The 21,279-nt window shown below is 41.2% G+C and overlaps 1 protein-coding gene across 1 annotated transcript in view; it reads right to left on the reverse strand.

The window, feature by feature from the left end:
* The window catches only part of LOC112075382 (protein NLRC3-like), a 24,120-nt gene extending 2,859 nt beyond the window's left edge, over positions 1–21,261 (reverse strand). The window contains 8 exon segments of the mRNA XM_070440891.1: positions 10,782–10,828; positions 11,157–11,330; positions 11,953–12,126; positions 12,349–13,019; positions 13,021–14,180; positions 14,362–14,569; positions 14,843–14,912; positions 21,026–21,261. Coding sequence (XP_070296992.1) covers positions 10,782–10,828; positions 11,157–11,330; positions 11,953–12,126; positions 12,349–13,019; positions 13,021–14,180; positions 14,362–14,569; positions 14,843–14,912; positions 21,026–21,072 — 2,551 coding nt within the window. The 5' untranslated portion in view covers positions 21,073–21,261.
* Positions 21,262–21,279: the final 18 nt, after the last annotated feature.

Genomic DNA, 21,279 nt, shown 5'->3' on the forward strand with positions numbered 1-21,279 from the left:
CTTTTAACGGGATCATTTTCTAAACAAGCGCTGGAAATTGCAAGAGCGCCAAATTTTAAAACAATATAATAATTTATTTTCATGAATATCACAATTGAAAAGACCAAAACACAGCTTAGCTTTTTGTTAATCCACCTGTCGGTCAGATTTGTGAAAATATGCTTTTACAGCGAAAGCAAATCCAAGCGTGTTGGTGAGTTTATCGATCACTAGACAAAACTAAATTAAATTTTTCTGTGTTCACAACAAGCGTAAACACCACATCAGGGGGAAGACTTTTGAGGTCTTGGGTAAATCTAAGAATTTTTATTTTAGTGTAGTTGCCCTTTATTCAGTGTTGCATGCTGCACTGTTGTTTGGTATAGCGCGTTTCTAGTAAGCTAACCTTTATTTCTTGTAAATTAAACTAGTCGTAGCAGTTAAGTGTTGAGTAGTTACATACTGTAGTTACCTAGTCGTATATATTTCAAATAATTTTCGTAACTTCACAGCAATGCTACCTAGACGAAATGTTAGCTAGCTATTCAGGCTCAGCTGAATAAAAATCCCCGAGAGACAGCCACGTCTCGTAGTCAGTCATGAGATTTGTAATGAAAGAGGAATATAATAGTGAATGGAGTTTCCCATCTCTTCCCCATGTAGAGTTTTTCTGGTGCACTTGAACTCTGGTGTGAAAAGTGTTATGAAATGTAAGGTCATTGTACTATTGTAATGTATATATCTTGCCTTAATGTTGCTGGTCCCCAGAAAGAGCTGCCTTTCAGGACACACCCCTAGAGTCTATAGAGCGACACACCCCTAAGAGTCTATAGAGGACACACCCCTAGATTATATAAGACACACCCTAGAGTCTATAGGAACAAACCCCTTGAGAGTTCTATATAAGGGACACACCCCTAGAGTTCTATATAGGACACACCCTAGAGTCTATATCAAGACACACCCCTAGAGTCCCTATTAGACAAACCCCTAGAGTATTCATATAGGACAACCCTAGGAGTATATATAGGGACACACCCTAGAGTCTATATAGGACACACCCTAGAGTATATTAAGACACACCCCTAAGAGCTCTATATAGGAACACACCCCTAGTCTATATAAAGACACACCCCTAGTCCTATATAGGACACACCCCTAGAGTCTATATAAGACACACCCCTAGAGTCTATATAGGACACACCCCTCTAGAGTCTATATAAGACACACCCTAAGAGTCTAGATAAGACACACCCTAGAGTCCTATATAGGACACACCCCAGAGTCATATTAAGACACACCCCTAGAGTCCTGTATAAGAACACCCCTAGAGTCTATAAGACACACCCCTAAAGGTCTATATAGGACACACCCCCTAGAGTCTATATAAAGACACACCCCTAGGAGTCTATATAGGACACACCCCTAGAGAGTCTAATTACAGCACACCCCTAGAGTCTAATAAGACACACCCCTAGAGTCTACAGGAACACAACCCTAGAGTCTATACAAGACACACCCCTTAGAATCTATATAGGACACACCCTAGAGCCTTATAGGACACACCCCTAGAGTCTATATAAGACACACCCCTAGAGTCTATATAAGACACACCCCTAAATATCTAATATAGGAACACACCCTCTATGACACCGATACTATATAGACACACCCCTAGAGTCTATACTAAGAAACACCCCTAGAGTCTATAAAGACACACCCTAGAGCTATTCACCTAGCGTACGGAACACACGCCCACTAGAGTCTATACAAGGACACAACCCCTAGAGTCTATATAAGGACAACACCCTAGGATCTATATAGGACACAACCCCTAGGTCTATATAAAACTACACCCCTATGAGTCTATATAGGACACACCCCTAGAGTCTATATTAAGACACACCCTAGAGTGTATATAGGACACACCCTAGGAGTCCTATATAAGACACACCCCTAGAGTCTATATAGGACACACCCTAGAGTCTATTACAAGACACACCCCTAGAGTTCTATATAGGACACACCCCTAGAGTCTCATATAGGACACACCCCTTAGAGTCTATGATAAGAAACACAACCCTAGAGTCTATATAGGACACACCCCTAGAGTCCTATAACCAGGTAGGCTAGTTGAGAACAAGTATTCTCATTACAACTGTTGGACCTGGCCAAGATAAAGCAATTCAGTGTCAACACATACAACAACACAGCATTACCACATGGGATAAACAAAACATACAGTCAATAATACAGTAGAACATCTATATACAGCATGTGAAAGAGGTAGGATAAGAGGAGTGTAAGCGCAATAAATAGGCCATGGTGGCGAAGTAATTACCAATATAGCAATTACACACAGGAGTGATAGAATGTGCAGAAGATGAGTGTATAAGTAGAGGATAGCTGGGGTGATAGATGTTGCAGAAGTGAGTGATAAGTAGAGATACTGGGAGTGATAGATGTGCAGAAGATGAGGTGTATAAGTAGAGATACTGGGGTGTGATAGATGTGCAAAGATGAGTGTATAAGTAGAGATACTGGAGTGATAGATGTTGAGAAGATGAGTGTTAAGTAGAGATACTGGGGTGGTAGAATGTGCAGAGATATGAGTGTATAAGTAGAGATACTGGGGTGATAGACTTGCAGAAAGATGAGTGTGCCAAGTAGAGATACTGGGTGGTAGATGTACAGAAGAGAGTGTGCAAGTAGAGATATCGGGTGGTAGATGTACAGAGATGAGCTTGTATAGTAGAAGAATTACTGGGGTGCAAAGGAGCCAACCTTAGTTCGTTCGAATGTGCTCTCTGTCAGCACTCTCTTCAGGTAATGTGATGTTCCAGATGACTGTGTGTCTATGGCAAGCCACCACCATATCAAGCATTAGGCCTTTGTGGATCTTAACATGTGGTCGTCCCTGACCCGGGGAGTCTGAGTACATTCTGACTGTTACTTTTCTGGTAAACAAAAGGGAATACAGAACCAAGAAAAATGGCTTGTTTTTTATTTTATTTATTGAATAGGAAGAAGAAGAGAAACAAACAAAAGAACCACTTTCATTTTCTTTGGCATATAAAACTAAAAATTGATTTCATATTTCAATGTTCCCCCCCAATGGAAAAACATCACTACATCACCTCCCCACCTTGCCTCTCTCTCTCTCTCTTCTCCCTGATTGAGTGTTATTTTTAAGGAATCTTCCACTGTGGTGTAGTTTTACATTGAGACAACACATAACATTCACTGTATTTTAAATCCACAGTTAAATGAATTCATTCCCTTTGCTGTGAGGTAGGCATGAATGAATTCATTCCCTTTGCTGTGCAGGCGGGCAGAATGAGCGAATCAGCGATCCCACGAATAAAACTCAGGTTTAACGTCAGAATCTTCACACACAAAATGTTTTGTTGTCGCATCAAAGTTTGCTCTACAAAAACAAAGGCTTTTTTTAAATAATAAATAAAATCTCAGATCTAGAACTGAAAAGGACAAAAAAAAATTACATACTCCAAATATAGCATATAACTGAACTCAGAATACTGATAGTTCGATACCTTTAATAACTCGAACCAAATACAGTCAACTCCTGATAAGTGCACAATGGATATACGCAAAACATCTAAGCTTTAAAGTGCTCTACAGTTCACCTTGTGACAGATGAAAACATGTCACTGGCCTGAGGCCAGAGCTCCCGTAAAGATTCGGTTCTGGTGTCAAAGCTACAGTTAATTTGTCATTTAAATACTTTCTTTGTAATTCCTGGGGCCAGCGGGAACCTGGCACAGCGGGAACCTGGCCTCAGCGGGAACCTGGCACAGCGGGAACCTGGCACAGCGGGAACCTGGCTGCCGCGGGAACCTGGCACAGCTGGGAACCTGGCACAGCGGGAAACCTGGCACAGCGGGAACCTGGCACAGCGGGAACCTGGCACAGCGGGCCTGGCCTCAGGCGGAACCCTGGCACAAGCGGGACCTGGCACCGCGGGAACCTGGCACCGGGAACCTGGCACAACGGGAACTGGCACAGCGGGAACCTGGCACAGCGGGAACCTGGCAACAGCGGGAACCTGGCTCAGCGGGAAACCTGGCTCAGCGGGAACCTGGCACAGCGGGAACCTGGCACAGCGGAACCTGGCACAGCGGGAACTGGCACAGCGGGAACTGGCTCAGCGGAACCTGGCCCTCTCAGCGGGAACCTGGCTCAGCGGGAACCTGGCTCAGCGGAACCTGGCACAGCGGGAACCTGGACAGCGGGAACCTGGCACAGCGGGACCTGGCCAACAGCGGGAACCTGGCACAGGGACAGAGAGGCGCCACAGTACCAGATCCGAAATGCTGGATAGAGGGGCTCAGTGAATGTGGAGTGGAATGTGTGCAGGTGGGTCATTGTGTCAGAGGAGACGCTGTAGAAGGACAGAGTGCCGGCCGGCCAGTCCAGATAAACTCCTATTCTGTGGGAGCGGAAGGCGTGTCAGGTACAGTTACGGGCTTTTATTGTACCTGGCAGTGTAAATATCATTATTACAACTAAGAGTCCAGGACTTGTTATTGTATCCAAGTCCACAGTCATGACCCCTTCCTTCTTCCTATTCCACTGTACGTTACACCTACATGGACCTCGTGCCCCATCCACTCCACTCCCAGTACAGCGTCCAGTCAGACCCTCCTCGACACAGCACCTGATCCCAGTTCTCAAATCTATCTGTGTGGTCAGGATACGTCTGCTCTTCGTCACCCGCGTCACCTTTCTGTTCTCCTCAGACAGAGAGAGGTTTTTGAATGCTGTGTTTGATCCAGTGTCAATTCACAGGCATCTGACAGAAAGACAAAAAACAAATAATCAATTCAATTTCACCTCAAATCTGGGAGAACTATGTTAAAAGTCACAAAAAAAAGTATTTCTGAATCCCAGACTTTTGAGTGACTAAAACATCACCATGATATTGAAAAAGTACTTTTTCTCTCATGTCCAACTACCAGGAAGTCTGGAAAGACAGACTGAGTGGGACGGGGAACACACCTTGACTGGCAGTTCTTTGAAAACGTCACATGTCAAGCAACATGGACTCAGTGTTGCAGTGAGATTATCTCAAGCAAATTTTCGGATTTACAAAAGCAACTCAAAACAAGACTTTACAGGATGAGTTCTGGTTACTAGGGGTGGGCCGAGTACTCGGACAAATCAGAATCCGTAGTTAGCTAATCATTGTTGTTCTAGCTAATAATATAGTTAGTTATATTTTATATTTGTGTCTATGTGGCGCTGTAGTTAAGGCTATAGCTGTCGTGACATTTTGTCAGCCGGTTATCGTCATGCAAAAGACGACCGGTCTCACGGTAATTTCACCGTTAATTGACATAAACACATTTAGTATCTCCAGGTCTCCAAGCTGCATACGAGCCACCGATGTCAATAAATCTATTGAATATAAAACCATCGCAATAAATCAAATTATTTATTATATTCAGGTCTAAAGAACATTATGATATGAAGAAAATGTGTTTCAGAAGAACAGAATATGAGTTGGTCTACTGGCTGTGGGCTTGTTCATTTATCAGACTAGATACTGTATGTTATCTGGCTATGATATAGACTGTAGGCTTGTTCATTTATCAGACTAGATACTGTATGTTATCTGGCTATGTTCCATGTTATAGGCTGTAGCTTGTTCATTATCAGACTAGATACTGTATGTTATCTGGCTATGATATAGGCTGTAGGCTTGTTCATCATCAGACTAGATACTGTATGTTATCTGGCTATGTTCCATGTTATAGGCTGTAGGCTTGTTCATTTATCAGACTAGATACTGTATGTTATCTGGCTATGATATAGACTGTAGGCTTGTTCATTCATCAGACTAGATACTGTATGTTATCTGGCTATGTTCCATGTTATAGACTGTAGGCTTGTTCATTTATCAGACTAGATACTGTATGTTATCTGGCTATGATATAGACTGTAGGCTTGTTCATTCATCAGACTAGATACTGTATGTTATCTGGCTATGTTCCATGTTATAGACTGTAGGCTTGTTCATTTATCAGACTAGATACTGTATGTTATCTGGCTATGATATAGACTGTAGGCTTGTTCATTTCATCAGACTAGATACTGTATGTTATCTGGCTATGTTATAGACTGTAGGCTTGTTCATTTATCAGACTAGATACTGTATGTTATCTGGCTATGTTATAGACTGTAGGCTTGTTCATTTATCAGACTAGATACTGTATGTTATCTGGCTATGTTATAGACTGTAGACTTGTTCATTTATCAGACTAGATACTGTATGTTATCTGGCTATGTTATAGACTGTAGGCTTGTTCATTTATCAGACTAGATACTGTATGTTATCTGGCTATGTTATAGACTGTAGGCTTGTTCTATTATCAGACTAGATACTGTATGTTATCTGGCTATGATATAGACTGTAGACTTGTTCATTTATCAGACTAGATACTGTATGTTATCTGGCTATGTATAGACTGTAGGCTTGTTCATTTAGCAGACTAGATACTGTATGTTATCTGGCTATGTTATAGACTGTAGGCTTGTTCATTTAGCAGACTAGATACTGTATGTTATCTGGCTATGATATAGACTGTAGGCTTGTTCATTTATCAGACTAGATACTGTATGTTATCTGGCTATGTTATAGACTGTAGGCTTGTTCATTTATCAGACTAGATACTGTATGTTATCTGGCTATGTTCCATGTTATAGACTGTAGGCTTGTTCATTTATCAGACTAGATACTGTATGTTATCTGGCTATGTTCCATGATATAGACTGTAGGCCTGTTCATTTATCAGCTAGATACCGTATGTTATCTGGCTATGTTCCATGTTATAGACTGTAGGATTGTTCATTTAGCTGATAGATATCTTGATAAGTCCGGTGCCATTATTTAAAAATTATATGATTTTATAGTAAGAATAGTAAATGAATAATAATAATAGCTGAATAAAATAGAAAGGATGTTTTTCCCATTCCAGAGCGAGTGCTCATATGAAGTGGCAATGATAAAGTGATCATTTGAAACGGGTCATATATGCTAGATTAAGAGTGATTTGGTATCTTTAGTTGTGAATGATACACACCTTTTAGAATGTGTTACAAATCAAGACATATTTGTGCTGCATGACGGGACTACAGACTATGTGAGGGACTACAGACTATTGATGAGGGACTACAGACTATTGATGAGGGACTACAGACAATTGATGAGGGACTACAGACTATTGATGAGGGACTACAGACTATTAATGAGGGACTACAGACTATTAATGAGGGACTACAGACTATTGATGAGGGACTACAGACTATTAATGAGGGACTACAGACTATTAATGAGGGACTACAGACTATTGATGAGGGACTACAGACTATTGATGAGGGACTACAGACTGTCGAGAGGGACTACAGACTGTCGATGAGGGACTACAGACTGTCGATGAGGGACACAGACTGTCGATGAGGGACTACAGACTGTCGATGAGGGACTACAGACTGTCGATGAGGGACTACAGACTGTCGATGAGGGACTACAGACTATTAATGAGGGACTACAGACTATTGATGAGGGACTACAGACTATTGGTGAGGGACTACAGACTATTGATGAGGGACTACAGACTATTAATGAGGGACTACAGACTATTAATGAGGACTACAGACTATTGATGAGGGACTACAGACTATGTATGAGGGACTACAGACTATTGATGAGGGACTACAGACTATTGATGAGGGACTACAGACAATTGATGAGGGACTACAGACTATTAATGAGGGACTACAGACTATTAATGAGGGACTAACAGACTATTAATGAGGGACTACAGACTATTGATGAGGGACTACAGACTATTGATGAGGGACTACAGACTATTAATGAGGGACTACAGACTATTAATGAGGGACTACAGACTATTAATGAGGGACTACAGACTATTGATGAGGGACTACAGACTGTCGATGAGGGACTACAGACTGTCGATGAGGGACTACAGACTGTCGATGAGGGACTACAGACTGTCGATGAGGGACTACAGACTGTCGATGAGGGACTACAGACTGTCGATGAGGGACTACAGACTTATGAGGGACTAAGACTATTAATGAGGACTACAGACATTATGAGACTACAGACTATTGATGAGGGACTACAGACTATTGATGAGGGACTACAGACTATTGATGAGGGACTACAGACTATTAATGAGGGACTACAGACTATTGAATGAGGGAATAACAGACTTATTGATGAGGGACTACAGACTATAATGAGGGACTACAGACTATTGATGAGAGGACTATCAGACTATTAATGAGGGACTACAGACTATTAATGAGGGACTACAAGACTATTAATGAGGGACTACAGACTATTGATGAGGGACTACAGACTATTGATGAGGGACTACAGACTAGTTAATAGGGACTACAACTATTCTATTGATGAGGGACTACAGACTATTGATGAGGGACTACAGACTATTGATGAGGGACTACAGACTATTGATGAGGGACTACAGACTATTGATGAGTTGAGAACGTAGAAGAAAGCTTGCTCTCTGTTCCTTGTCTCGGGTTGGACAAACTGTTCTCTCATCAAGTGATCCTATTTTCACCCATCAAACAATTCTCAATGTAATCTTGTCTTTACTAATATGTACAATGTGTTTACATTTAGAATTGTCCATTAACGGGCAGGGACAGGGACAGGGACAGGGACAGGGACAGGGACTGGAATAAATGCAGGAATGACCTGTCTATCAGTGTCTGGAATAAATGCAGCAGTAGCCAGCATTATATATTATTGTTGTTGATAATTGAATAGGACTAAATGGGTAAATCATGTGCATTTTCAGCTATCGGGATCATTTCTTAGTGTTTAACAATGAGTGATTTAGGAAATGAGAAACACTTGAGAAACAGCCTTTTTTAGAAGGACACAAGTACGACGAGATCTGCACAACCCATCTGGATAAAATATCATTAAATATAATATACACTGAAAAATATAAACACCACATGTAAAGTGTTGGTCCCTTGTTTCATGAGTAAAAATTAAAGATCACAGAAATGTTCCAGACGCACAAAAAGCTTATTTCTCTAAACTGTTGTGCACACATTGGTTCACGTCCCTGTTAGGGAGCATTTCTCCTTCTACAAGAGAAGCCATCCACCTGACAGGTGTGGCATATCAAGAAGATGATTAAACAGCATGATCATTACACAGGTGCACCTTGTGCTGGGGACAATAAAAGGCCACTAAAATGTGCAATTTTGTCACACAACACAATGCCACAGATGTCTCAAGTTTTGAGGGAGCATTCAATTGGCATGCTGACTGCAGGAATGTCCAACAGAGCTGTTGCCAGAGAATTTAATGTTAATTTCTCTACCATAAGCCGCCTCTGTAGTTTTATAGAATTTGGCAGTACGTCCAACCGGTGTCACAACTGCAGAGCACGTGTAACCGCGCCAGCCCAGGACCTACACACTTCTTAATCTGCGGGATGGTCTGAATAAGGGGGAGGAGTATTTCTGTCTGTAATAAAACCCTTTTGTAGGGAGAAAACTCATTCTGATTTGCTAGGCCTGACTCCCCAGTGCGTGGGGTTGGCTCCCATGTGGGTGGGCCTATGGCCTCCCAGGCCCACCCATGTATGTGCCCCTGCCCAGTCATGTGAAATCCATAGATTAGGTCCTAATGAATTTCTTACAATTGACTGATTTCCTTCTATGAACTGTAACTCAGTAAAACCTTTGAAATTGTTGCGTTTATAATTATTTTTTCCAGTATATGACTGCCAGACAATGTTTATATACTATAACTATCAATGATGTCATCAACGTGAGTTTTCCATTTGGCTTGTCGCTTGATGTAATGACATGACCACTGCATCTGAGTTTTGGGAAACACTTCCCCTGCTTTTGTTCCATGCTGGCTGAAGACCTAGCTAGCCAGGTGACACAGATGAAACCTACAAGGACTGTGTATCTTTGCCATCGATGAATAGGGGAAACCTCTAATTATATTTGCTGACACACTGCAGTCCCATTTAGTTACCAGTAGACTAGCTACCTAGCTACGTAAACCACGCCCCTCTGTGATGTTGGTTACTAGGCGGTACTTATTTAAATTAGGGTAAGTGAATAAGACGTTACCATTGGTGTATTCAAATGAGAGGCTTTATGGGATGTCACAAAACGCCCTTAATAATCCCGCCTTCTGAATCCAAGTGTTTGACACGGGGGGTGGGGGGACAAGTAACTTTACGATCAAACTTTATCACTGTAGAGAGAAACAGTAATTTTTCATACTTTAGTCATACTTTAATCTTGTTTTCATCTAAATATCATCGAATTTCATGAAGAACATGAAGTAGGTTGAAGTAGATTCAATTAGGTTGAAGTAGGTTAAAGTAGGTTAGAATAGGTTAAAGTAGGTTAAAGTAGGTTGAAGTATGTTCAAGTAGGTTCAAGTAGGTTCAAGTAGGCTGCAGTANAAGTAGGTTAAAGTAGGTTAGAATAGGTTAAAGTAGGTTAAAGTAGGTTGAAGTATGTTCAAGTAGGTTCAAGTAGGTTCAAGTAGGCTGCAGTAGTCTGAAGTAGGTTGAAGTAGGTTCAAGTAGGTTCAAGTAGGTTAAAGTAGGTTAGAATAGGTTCAAGTAGGTTCAAGTAGGTTCAAGTAGGCTGAAGTAGGTTCAAGTAGGTTAAAGTAGGTTCAAGTAGGTTGAAGTAGGCATGAGGTCTTGTCATAAGCAGTGTTTCATTACACCCAGACTTACATTTCTTAAGTGCTGATTTTAACCAACACTCGGAGTTATGATCCACACTGAGAAATCAGAAGAAGAAACACCAACGTTGGGGGGGGTTTAGACAAGTGATGTCATAGGCCTAGACAAGTGATGTCATAGGCCTAGACAAGTGATGTCATAGGCCTTATTTGGACAATATTTAAAAAAATAAACCAGACCTCATTTTGATGCAAAACAATTTTGGCACATGCATAAATAATTGCCTCCTTGTGGAAAATCGCAAAAACAACGGTTTTCAAGATACACTCTACTGTAAGTGTTGTAAATAAATAAATAATATAACATTTTTCATGTCTAAAAAAAAGTCAGAAGATTTAGTTGTTTGATGGGGGGGGTAGTGTTTACCTGAGTTTCTCCAGTTTATATTGTGGATCTTCCACTATAGCAGAGAGCAGCTTCACTCCGGAGTCTCCTGGGTGATTGTGGGTAAGGTCCAGCTCTCTCAGGTGGGAGGGGTTTGACCTCAGAGCTGAAGCCAGAGAACCACAGCCTTCCTCTGTGACTAGACAGAATGATAACCTGCAGAATGGATTTCATTTCATTCTCAAAATGTTATTTAACCTTTATTTAACCTTTATTTAACCTTTATTTAACCTTTATTTAACTAGGCAAGTCAGTTTAAAGAACAAATTCTTATTAACAATGACGGCCTAGGAACAGTGGGTTAACTGCCTTGTTCAGGGGCAGAACGACAAATATTTACCTTGTGAGCTCGGGGATTCGATCTAGCAACCTTTCAGTTACTAGTCCAACGCTCTAACCACTAGGCTACCTGCCGCCCCTCTACTCTAACCACTAGGCTACCTGCCGCCCCTCCACTCTAACCACTAGGCTACCTGCCGCCCCTCCACTCTAACCACTAGGCTACTTGCCTCCCCTCCACTCTAACCACTAGGCTACCTGCCGCCCCTCCACTCTAACCACTAGGCTACCTGCCCCCTCCACTCAACCACTAGGCTACCTGCCGCCCCCTTCCACTCTAACCACTAGTCTACCTGCCGCCCCTCCACTCTAACCACTAGTCTACCTGCTGCCCCTCCACTCTAACCACTAGTCTACCTGCCGCCCCTTTCGAAGTATTACCTGTTATGTAAGACCCTTTTTTACTCCAAGATCACTACACAAAGAGGAAAATACTAACCTCAGTGTCTCCAGTTTACAGTTTGGACTCTCCAGTCCAACAGAGAGCAGCTTCACTCCTGAATCCAGCAGGTCGTTTTCACTCAGGTCCAGTTCTCTCAGCTGGGAGGGGTTTGAGCTGAGAACAGAGGCTAACGCTTCACAGCATCTCTCTGTGAGGTTACATCCATTTAGCCTAGATAATGGCAAACCTCAGTTCAGACATCATTTTTCTTAAAAGAGGAATAAATCAGAATCATGTTCAATAATGGGATGTTTGTTGTTATTATCAAGTCTGGGTGTAACCTCATCACCGTGGCAATATTGCAGTCAACTTTAGATTGTAGTAATTACATTTCCTTCATGGAAGCTTCATCTACTTCAAAACAGAATATTATTAATTTAAATCGACACTTACAGGACTGTCCTGGAGGCTTTGACCACTGGCAGCAGCCTCAGAAGACCTTCCTCTGATCTGGAGTATTTCTTCAGGTCAAACACATCCAGCTCTTCTTCTGAAGTCAGCAACACAAAGACCAGAGCTGACCACTGTGCAGGTGACAGGTTGGCTCTAGAGAGACTTCCTGAGCTCAGGTAGCTTTGGATCTCCTCCACTAGAGAATGGTCATTCAGTTCATTCAGACAGTGGAACAGATTGATGCACCTCTCTGGAGAAGGATTCTCCCTGATCTTCTCCTTGATGTAATTGATCGTTATCTCATTGGTCTGTGACTTGCTTCCTGTCTGTGTCAGTAGGCCTCGTAGAAAAGTCTGATTGGAGTCCAGCGAGAGACCCAGAAGGAAGCGGAGAAACAGGTCCAGGTGTCCGTTCTCACTCTGTAAGGCCTTGTCCACTGCACACTTGTGGAGGATGGTTGTAGGTTTGTCTTTCGATATGTCACCAGACATCTGGTGGTTTCTGGTGGTGGTTTCAGGTTCTGCCATTAGATTTAAACTGTCGTTGTTGAACGTGACAAACACATACACAGCACCCAGAAACTCCTGGATGCTCAGATGAACAAAGCAATACAGCTTCTCCTGGTACAGCCCATTCTCCTCTCTGAAAATCTGTGTACACACTCCTGAGTAAGTAGACGGAAGCTTCTGTGACATCAATGCCACACTCTCTCAGGTCTTCCTCGTAGAATATTAGATTCCCTTTTTCCAGCTGTCTGAAAGCCAGTTCTCCCAGTTTCAAGATGATCTCCTCATCTGTTTTCATCTGTGAATCTGACTCAGCTTTCTCTGGTCCCTTTGGAAATTTGTGTTTTTTGTGCAGTATGGTGAAGATCAGGAAGTGTTTGTACATTTGAGTCAGAGTCTTGGGCATCTCTCCACTCCGTGCGTCACCCAACAACGTCTCTAGGACAGTGGCAGAGATCCAACAGAACACTGGGATGTGGCACATGATGTAGAGGCTCCTTGATGTCTTTATGTGTGAGATGATTCTGCTGGCCATGTTCTTCTCATCGTGGTATCTCTTCTTAAAGTACTCCTCCTTCTGTTGGTCATTGAACCCTCGTATCTCTGTCACCTGGTCAACACACTCAGGAGGGATCTGATTGGCTGCTGCAGGTCGGGAGGTTATCCAGAGGAGAGCAGAGGGAAGAAGATTCCCCTTGATGAGGTTCGTCAGCAGCACGTCCACTGACGTTGACTTTGTGACATCGCAACAGCGCTCATTGTTCTTGAATTCAAGAGGAAGTCGACACTCATCCAGACCATCAAACACAAACAGAACCTTGTACTTGTCAAAGTCGGAGATTCCTGATTCTTTGGTTTCGATGAAAAAGTGATGAAGAAGTTCCATCAAGCTGTATTTATTCCCCTTCATCATATTCAGATCTCGAAAAGGAAGTGGAAATATCAATTGGATTTCATGATTTCCTTTTCCTTCAGCCCAGTCCAGAATTAACTTCTGCACAGAGACTGTTTTTCCAATGCCAGCGACACCCTTTGTCAGCACAGTCCTGATTTCTTTGTCTTGTCCAGGTAAAGGTTTAAAGATGTCGTGGCATTTGATTGGCGTCTCTTGTGTTGCTGGTCTCTTGGACGCCTCCTCGATCTGTCTCACCTCGTGTTCATTATTGACTTCTCCACTTCCACCCTCTGTGATGTAAAGCTCTGTGTAGATCTTACTGAGAAGAGTTGGGTTTCCTTGCTTGGCTATTCCCTCAAACACATTCTTAAAGTTCCTGTTCAGATTGTATTTGAGTTTCTGTTGACACGCAACAAGTTCTCCTAGAAGACCTGACAATGCAGATCATCCATGTTTAACGTGTCACAACAAAGTCAAAGTTTCAATGAAGAATATATTATAACTTATTCTACTAGTTTTTCTGTGGACATGTAAATTGTTTGTGAATAGCAGGAAATATGTAAAGGTCTCGGTATGTTAATCATTTGTAGACATGAATATGGTCGGTCTTACTGTTCTCCAGTGTGTCAGCGAGCTCCGGCTGGTTCATGTTCCTCAGGACGTGTAGTGTGATCTTCAGAGCCCCATCTCTGGCACTGCTCTCCTGCTTCTCATCTTCAGCATCTACCACTTCCTCATCACCCCTCTGAACTTCATTCAGTATCCTCTTGAACCTCTTCAACTCACGTTTTACCAAAACAATGACGCGGTCTTCAAGCACCTGAAATGGACAACAAATAAATCAAATCAAATGTATTTATATAGCCCTTCTTACATCAGCTGATATCTCAAAGTGCTGTACAGAAACCCAGCCTAAAACCCCAAACAGCAAGCAATGCAGGTGTAGAAGCACATACAGTATTTATATGAAAACAAACCCAGAACATTGAGGATGAGTTCATCAAAACGAAATGTACGCTGCTGGTGTGTTATTTGTGGAGTTAATTTATATGTTTGTATGTTTTTACAAAAAAACTGTGATAAGCCAGCCCACCTTGAATATTGAGTTCACATCCGTTCGTTGATTCTGGGTAGCTTCAACCTGTAGTTTCTCACATTGGACTCTGTGGACAGAATAAGACAGACTCAACCTGTAGTTTCTCACATTGGACTCTGTGAACAGAATTAGACAGGTTACAAGTCTTGTTTCCTTGTTATAGGGAGACATCCATGGGCCAACCACTGATGACCAATAAATGAATCGCCAGCTGATCTATCGTTAAGCGGAAAATGTAATGTTTAATCGTTCTTCTTGAGCAGACTAACGGTGATTTATCTATTTGAAGATTATACCTGTAGAAATTAAATAAAGTATTTAATTCCCTCGTTTACCACGTCAAATCTACAATAGAAATTCGTTTTCAACTTTTTATTGACGGAAGAAATCATAGTGTAGGATACATTTTTATTTTTTACAATTTATGTAAATTCATGAGTTTACTTGTCCTAATAAAACATATTGGCTGTTGAGACCAGTGGCGTGTATTCATGGAAGCCATTCTTCCCCAGATATTTGACCAATAAAAATGATAAAATAATGTCCACTTCATCTCTCTGTGTTTTCATAATCCCCACTATATTAGGCCCAGCCTTTGGAACTTTGGTTTTCCTAGATATGGCTACTATATTGTGATCACTACATCCAATGGATTTGGAAAAGCACATTTCTTCAGCATTTAGTAAAGATGTGATCAATACATGTCGATGATCTCATTCACGTGCTGTTTGTAACTACCCTGGTAGGTTGAGTAATAACCTGAACCAGGTTGCAGGCACTGGTTACAGTTTGAAGCTTTGGCAGCTTGATGAAAAGCCAGCCAATATTGAAATCACCCAGACAATATACCTCTCTGTTGATATCACTGTGTCCAGCCCGAAGCGTTTAGCAAACTTGCAACATTGTGTAAAATATTCTGGGCCCTCAGAGTTCCCACCAGTGAGCTCGGGAAAGACACAACTGTAGACTATTTGTGCAAAAGGGATAAGAAGTAATCAGGTATTTTATGACGTTTCCACTGGATCAGAGCATTACGTTTTTCCCTTTCATGATGAGTGGTTGGGAGAGAGCTGGAAGTATGTTTCAAATACATTGAGGAATTATTGTCATTCTCAATAGATTCTAAAAACAGACTTTGTTTACTTGCTGCTTGAGGTGTAGAAAATATTACTTTGAGAAGCTTCACAGCTCATTAGTGGTGGGGAGTTAGGACAATCAGAAATACTATCAGACATCCCCCAAATGGGCACATTTATAGGCCTACATTTGCTCGCAGGCCAGGGAGCCTAGTCCTAACTCCTATATGCCTAATCAGGTGCACGTCCTTACTCAACATTGACAGGAGCACTCCGAACAAAAGACAACGAAAAAAATTGACAAAACTCGGAAACTGGAATGAAATTTATCTAAATTTGTTTCTCACAAGTGTAGCATAGGTTGTGAGCAAACAACGTGTCCACTCCGACAACGGTAAAAAGTAATAATATATTGAATAGGGTAGAAAGGGTATTCTGCCTTGTGCACGTTAGCCACACTCCCCTTCTTGGACTGTCCCCGCTGCCTCCTATATGGATTACATTTACATTTAAGTCATTTAGCAGACGCTCTTATCCAGAGCGACTTACAAATTGGAAAGTTCATACATATTCATCCTGGTCCCCCGTGGGGAATGAACCCACAACCCTGGCGTTGCAAGCGCCATGCTCTACCAACTGAGCCACACGGGACTGGATTAGTACAGGCGCGCATCAGACAGGTGTCTAGCGTGCCATAAAACACCAACATCTACTTACGACTAAAACATCTTGGCCGATAAACCAAAAAATCATTCAACAACCAAATGACTAAATGGGCTCAGCCTGTTAAAAGCTTGATGTTTCAGCCTTCCAAAATAGCCTTTTTAACAATGAAGATTTAACATCTAGTGGAAGGCGTATGAAGTGCATACATATCCATAAATACAAGGCAATTGAATAGGAGCAGCCATTTCACAGAGACCCATTTCAGAATTTTCACTTCCTGTTTGGAAGTTTGCCTGCCAAATGAGTTCTGTTTTACTCACAGATATAATTCAAACAGTTTTAGAAACTTCAGAGTGTTTTCTATCCAATAGTAATAATAATATGCATATCATATGATCTAGAACAGAGTACGAGGCCGTTTAATTTGGGCACTATTTTTTCCCAAAGTGGAAATGGCGCCCCCTATTAAGAAGAAGTTAACACACACATAAAGTACCTTCAAGGTGTATTCGACTTATTCCACATTTTCTGACTGAATTCTACATTTATTAAATGTATTTATTTTTCTCATCCATTTACCCATAATACCCCACAACGAGAAAAGTGAAAACATGTTTTTAGAAATGTAAGCAAATTTATTGAAAATAGAATGCAGAAATATCTAATTTCAAGTCAAATCAAACTTTATTTGTGCCAAATAGAACAAGTGTAGACTTTACCATGAAATGCTTACTTACAAGCCCTTAACCCCTGTTTTCCTCAAGGATTTTGCCTGTGCTTAGCTCCATTCAGTAAATGTTTTATCCTGAAAACTCCCCAGTCCTTTACAAGCATACCCATAACATGATGCAGCCACCACTATGCTTTAAAATATGAAGAGTGGTACTCAGTGATGTGTTGTGTTGAATTTGCCCCAAACACAACACTTTGTATTCAGTACATAAAGTTAATTTCTTTGCCACATTTTTAGCAGTTTTACTTTAGTGCCTTGTTGCAAACAGGATGCATGTTTTGGAATATTTTTATTCTGTACAGGTTTCCTTCTTTTCACTCTGTCATTTAGGTTAGTATTGTGGAGTAACTACAATGTTGTTGATCCATCCTCAGTGATCTCCTATCACAGCCATTAAACGCTGTAACTGTTTTAAAGTCATCATTGTCCTCATGGTAAAATCCCTGAGCGGTTTCCTTCCTCTACGGCAACTGAGTTAGGAATCGTTGTAGTGACTGCGTGTATTGATACACCATCCAAAGATGAATTAATAACTTCAACATGGTCAAAGGGATATTCAATGCCGTTTTTTCCCCCGTTTTTTTTACCCATCTACCAATAGGTGCCCTTCTTTGCGAGGCATTGGAAAACCTCCCTGGTCTTTGTGGTTGAATCTTTGTTTGAAATTCTCTGCTCGACTGAGGGGCCTTACAATGATCTGTATGTGTGGGGTACGTGTTATATACTATTATTACACACAGAGTGAGTCTATGCAACTTACCATATGATTTGTTAACCACCTTTAGGCATGTCATAATATTTACTCCTGAACTTATTAAGGCTTTCCATAACAAAGGGGTTGAATACTTATTGACTCAAGACATTTCAGCTTTTCATCTTGAATAACTTTTTTTTACAGATTTCTAAAAAACATAATTCCACTTTGACATTATGGGGTATTGTGGGTATCTAAATTATTATCAATTTTCAAATTCAGTCTAACAACAAAATGTGGAAAAAGTCAATGGGTGTGAATAGTTTCTGAAGGCAGTGTATCGCACAGCCAGTCACACACACACACACACACACACACACACACACACACACACACACACACACACACACACACACACACACACACACACACACACACCAACACTCCCCCCACCACACCAGACCACACACACACACACACACACACACACACACACACACACACACACACACAACAACAACACAACAAATAAAGCATCCTATTCACTCTGACTTAATAAGCCAATAGGCTTTACACACACACACACACACACACAACAACATAATAAAGCATCCTATTCACTCTGATTTAATAAGCCAATAGGCTTGTACACACACACACACAACACACACAACAACACATAATAAAGCATCTATTCACTCTGATTTAATAAGCCAATAGGCTTGTACACACACACACACACACACACACCACACACACACACACACACACACACACACACACACACACACACACACACACACACACACACACACACACACACACACAACAACATAATAAAGCATCCCATTCACTCTGACTTAAAAAGCCAATAGGCCCCAATCATGACGATAGAAACACAACCGTTTAGCATTTCCAAATCTAAATGTACTACCATGAGCTAGCTACTTCCAAAAATGCTAAACATATTTTTTTATCAAATTCTGCACACAAAGTAACAGGTGATCTGAATTTTAAACACGACTGTGTTTCACCCTGTCACGGTCACCCAGTATTTTCATAGAAGGCTAACAGGAAGCGAGCTGCAATATTAAAACAGTTTCCCTCACCAGATGATAATCATTTTGAAAAGGGGCGATGATCACAAATGAGCAACAACGTCCTCTTGAATCCTCAATAACACCTGCACACTAGCCTACAACACAAACTAACTTGACCATGGGACAACTAGTGCTCGCCCCATCGGCTCAGGTTTTCAGTAGTGACCTGTCTTTAGGCCGAAATAAAAAACGTTCACCCCAATCCCCCCCCCCCCCAATGTAGACGCCGAAAAACAAAAAACGATCCCACCCATTGCAAGTCAACGTGTGATTGGTTGATTCCACTGTCACTTTCGCTGTCAAAATTCGGTTCTAATACAGTTAAATGGCAGAGGACTCCTGTCTCGCTTCTGAAGTGCTAGCCAATGGCTAAGCTAGATAGCTAGATTTATCTCCCCAGAGACCGGCATAGAAAAATCATGATTGGATCTTTTTTTTTTTTTTTTTTTTTTTTTCGTTAAGCCTTTCCTTTCCAACACAAACTGAAGACATTAAATCAGAATATCATTGAAAATTATGAAACACTCAGAATACCATTTAAATATAATTGAAAAGATAGACATAAAATAGAAATAAAAACTAAAATGTATATAAAAAAAATAGGTCTAAATCTTTGATCATTCCTTAGGCCTTTTCTTACAGTTCCCGTTATCGTCATTGTGTATTTATTCCTTGTGTTATCATTGTTCAGTTTCTCCTCTGCATTGTTTGGAAGGGCGGATAAATAAGCACTTCACAGTTAGTCTACACATGTTGTTTACCAAGCATGTGACAAATAACATTTCAGTGATATATTTATTGATTGATTATAAGCAGCATGCATGTTTCGCTTGAGAAAGTAAATACACCGACACATTCTACTCACAGCTCTATAGAAATGTGATCAGATTGTTGTTCTTTATACAAACGGCCACGGTGTAATGCCGATAGATCCTAATCCTACAGCAAATTAAGGGTGTTATTGTCACCATAAAAGGTGCATTTTTTTTTTAGGCGGAGTTATAATGCTCGTTCACACGAGCGCAGTTTTACGACAGGTCTGATTTGTAACGCCAAACATGTGTATGTATGACGTACGGCAAGTTTATAAATATCTATATATTTTTTTTACGTACGTATTCTTTTCGGAAATAGTGCAATAGTTATAAATGAGGCCCCTGGTGTTTACTGAACAGGACTTGGATTGTAACCGGTGCTGTGGAGTTTACTAAACAGTACTTGGATTGGAACCGGTGCTGTGGAGTTTAATAAACAGGACTTGGATTGGAACCGGTGCTGTGGAGTTTACTAAACAGGACTTGGATTGTAACCGGTGCTTGGAGTTTAATAAACAAGACTTGGATTCGAACCGGTGCTGTGGAGTTACTAAACAGGACTTGATTGTACGCGTCCAGTGGTGGGTTTAGCCTCAAAAAGAAGGATGTGATAAAACATTTTAGAAAAAGTTCAGGGAATTACACCCTCCCTTATTATTATAAGGTGCCGTAGTATTGAAATCCGTGGTGGCAATCATTTTGACCCTTATCTTTTTGAGAGAAAAAATATTATTAACTTTTTTATTTTTTTATTTTATATGACTTTTATAGTATAAAATGATATAATTTTCAAACGTTTTTTTGTGTACAATATAGCTCAGTATTTGCATGATATATTTTATGCACTCTTTATCAAGTTAGCCAATAATTTCTACACTGGGCGCCTCTGGAAAGTTGTAAAGTACCATGCTCAAGGACACAACGAAAGCAATGTAGCATCTACAATTTGATACCAGCAACCTTCCTGTTTCCAGCTCATTTTAGGCTAGATTTTTACTGTCAGACCCGGGATTCGAACTAGCAATCGTCCAGTTGCTAGCTTGCCTCTCTAACCGCTAGGTTACCTGAGCCACCCGGAAACACATATTCAGCTTACTTTGGTTCTGTTATTACTGGTTCATCCATTGACCAGTCACTCTTCATGGACAGACAGCTGGGTACAGGGGAGACTGGTCTCTCCGGCCCAATAATAGAGGTACATTCATTGACTGGTCACTCTTCATGGACAGACAGCTGGGTACAGGGGAGACTGGTCTCTCCGACCCGAATAATAGAGGTACATCCTTAGACCAGTCACCTTCATGGACAGACAGCCGTGTACAGGGGAGACTGGTCTCTCCACCCGAATAA

The sequence above is a fragment of the Salvelinus sp. IW2-2015 genome, unplaced genomic scaffold (genome assembly GCF_002910315.2).
Source record: "Salvelinus sp. IW2-2015 unplaced genomic scaffold, ASM291031v2 Un_scaffold3124, whole genome shotgun sequence".
Lineage (NCBI taxonomy): Eukaryota > Metazoa > Chordata > Actinopteri > Salmoniformes > Salmonidae > Salvelinus > Salvelinus sp. IW2-2015.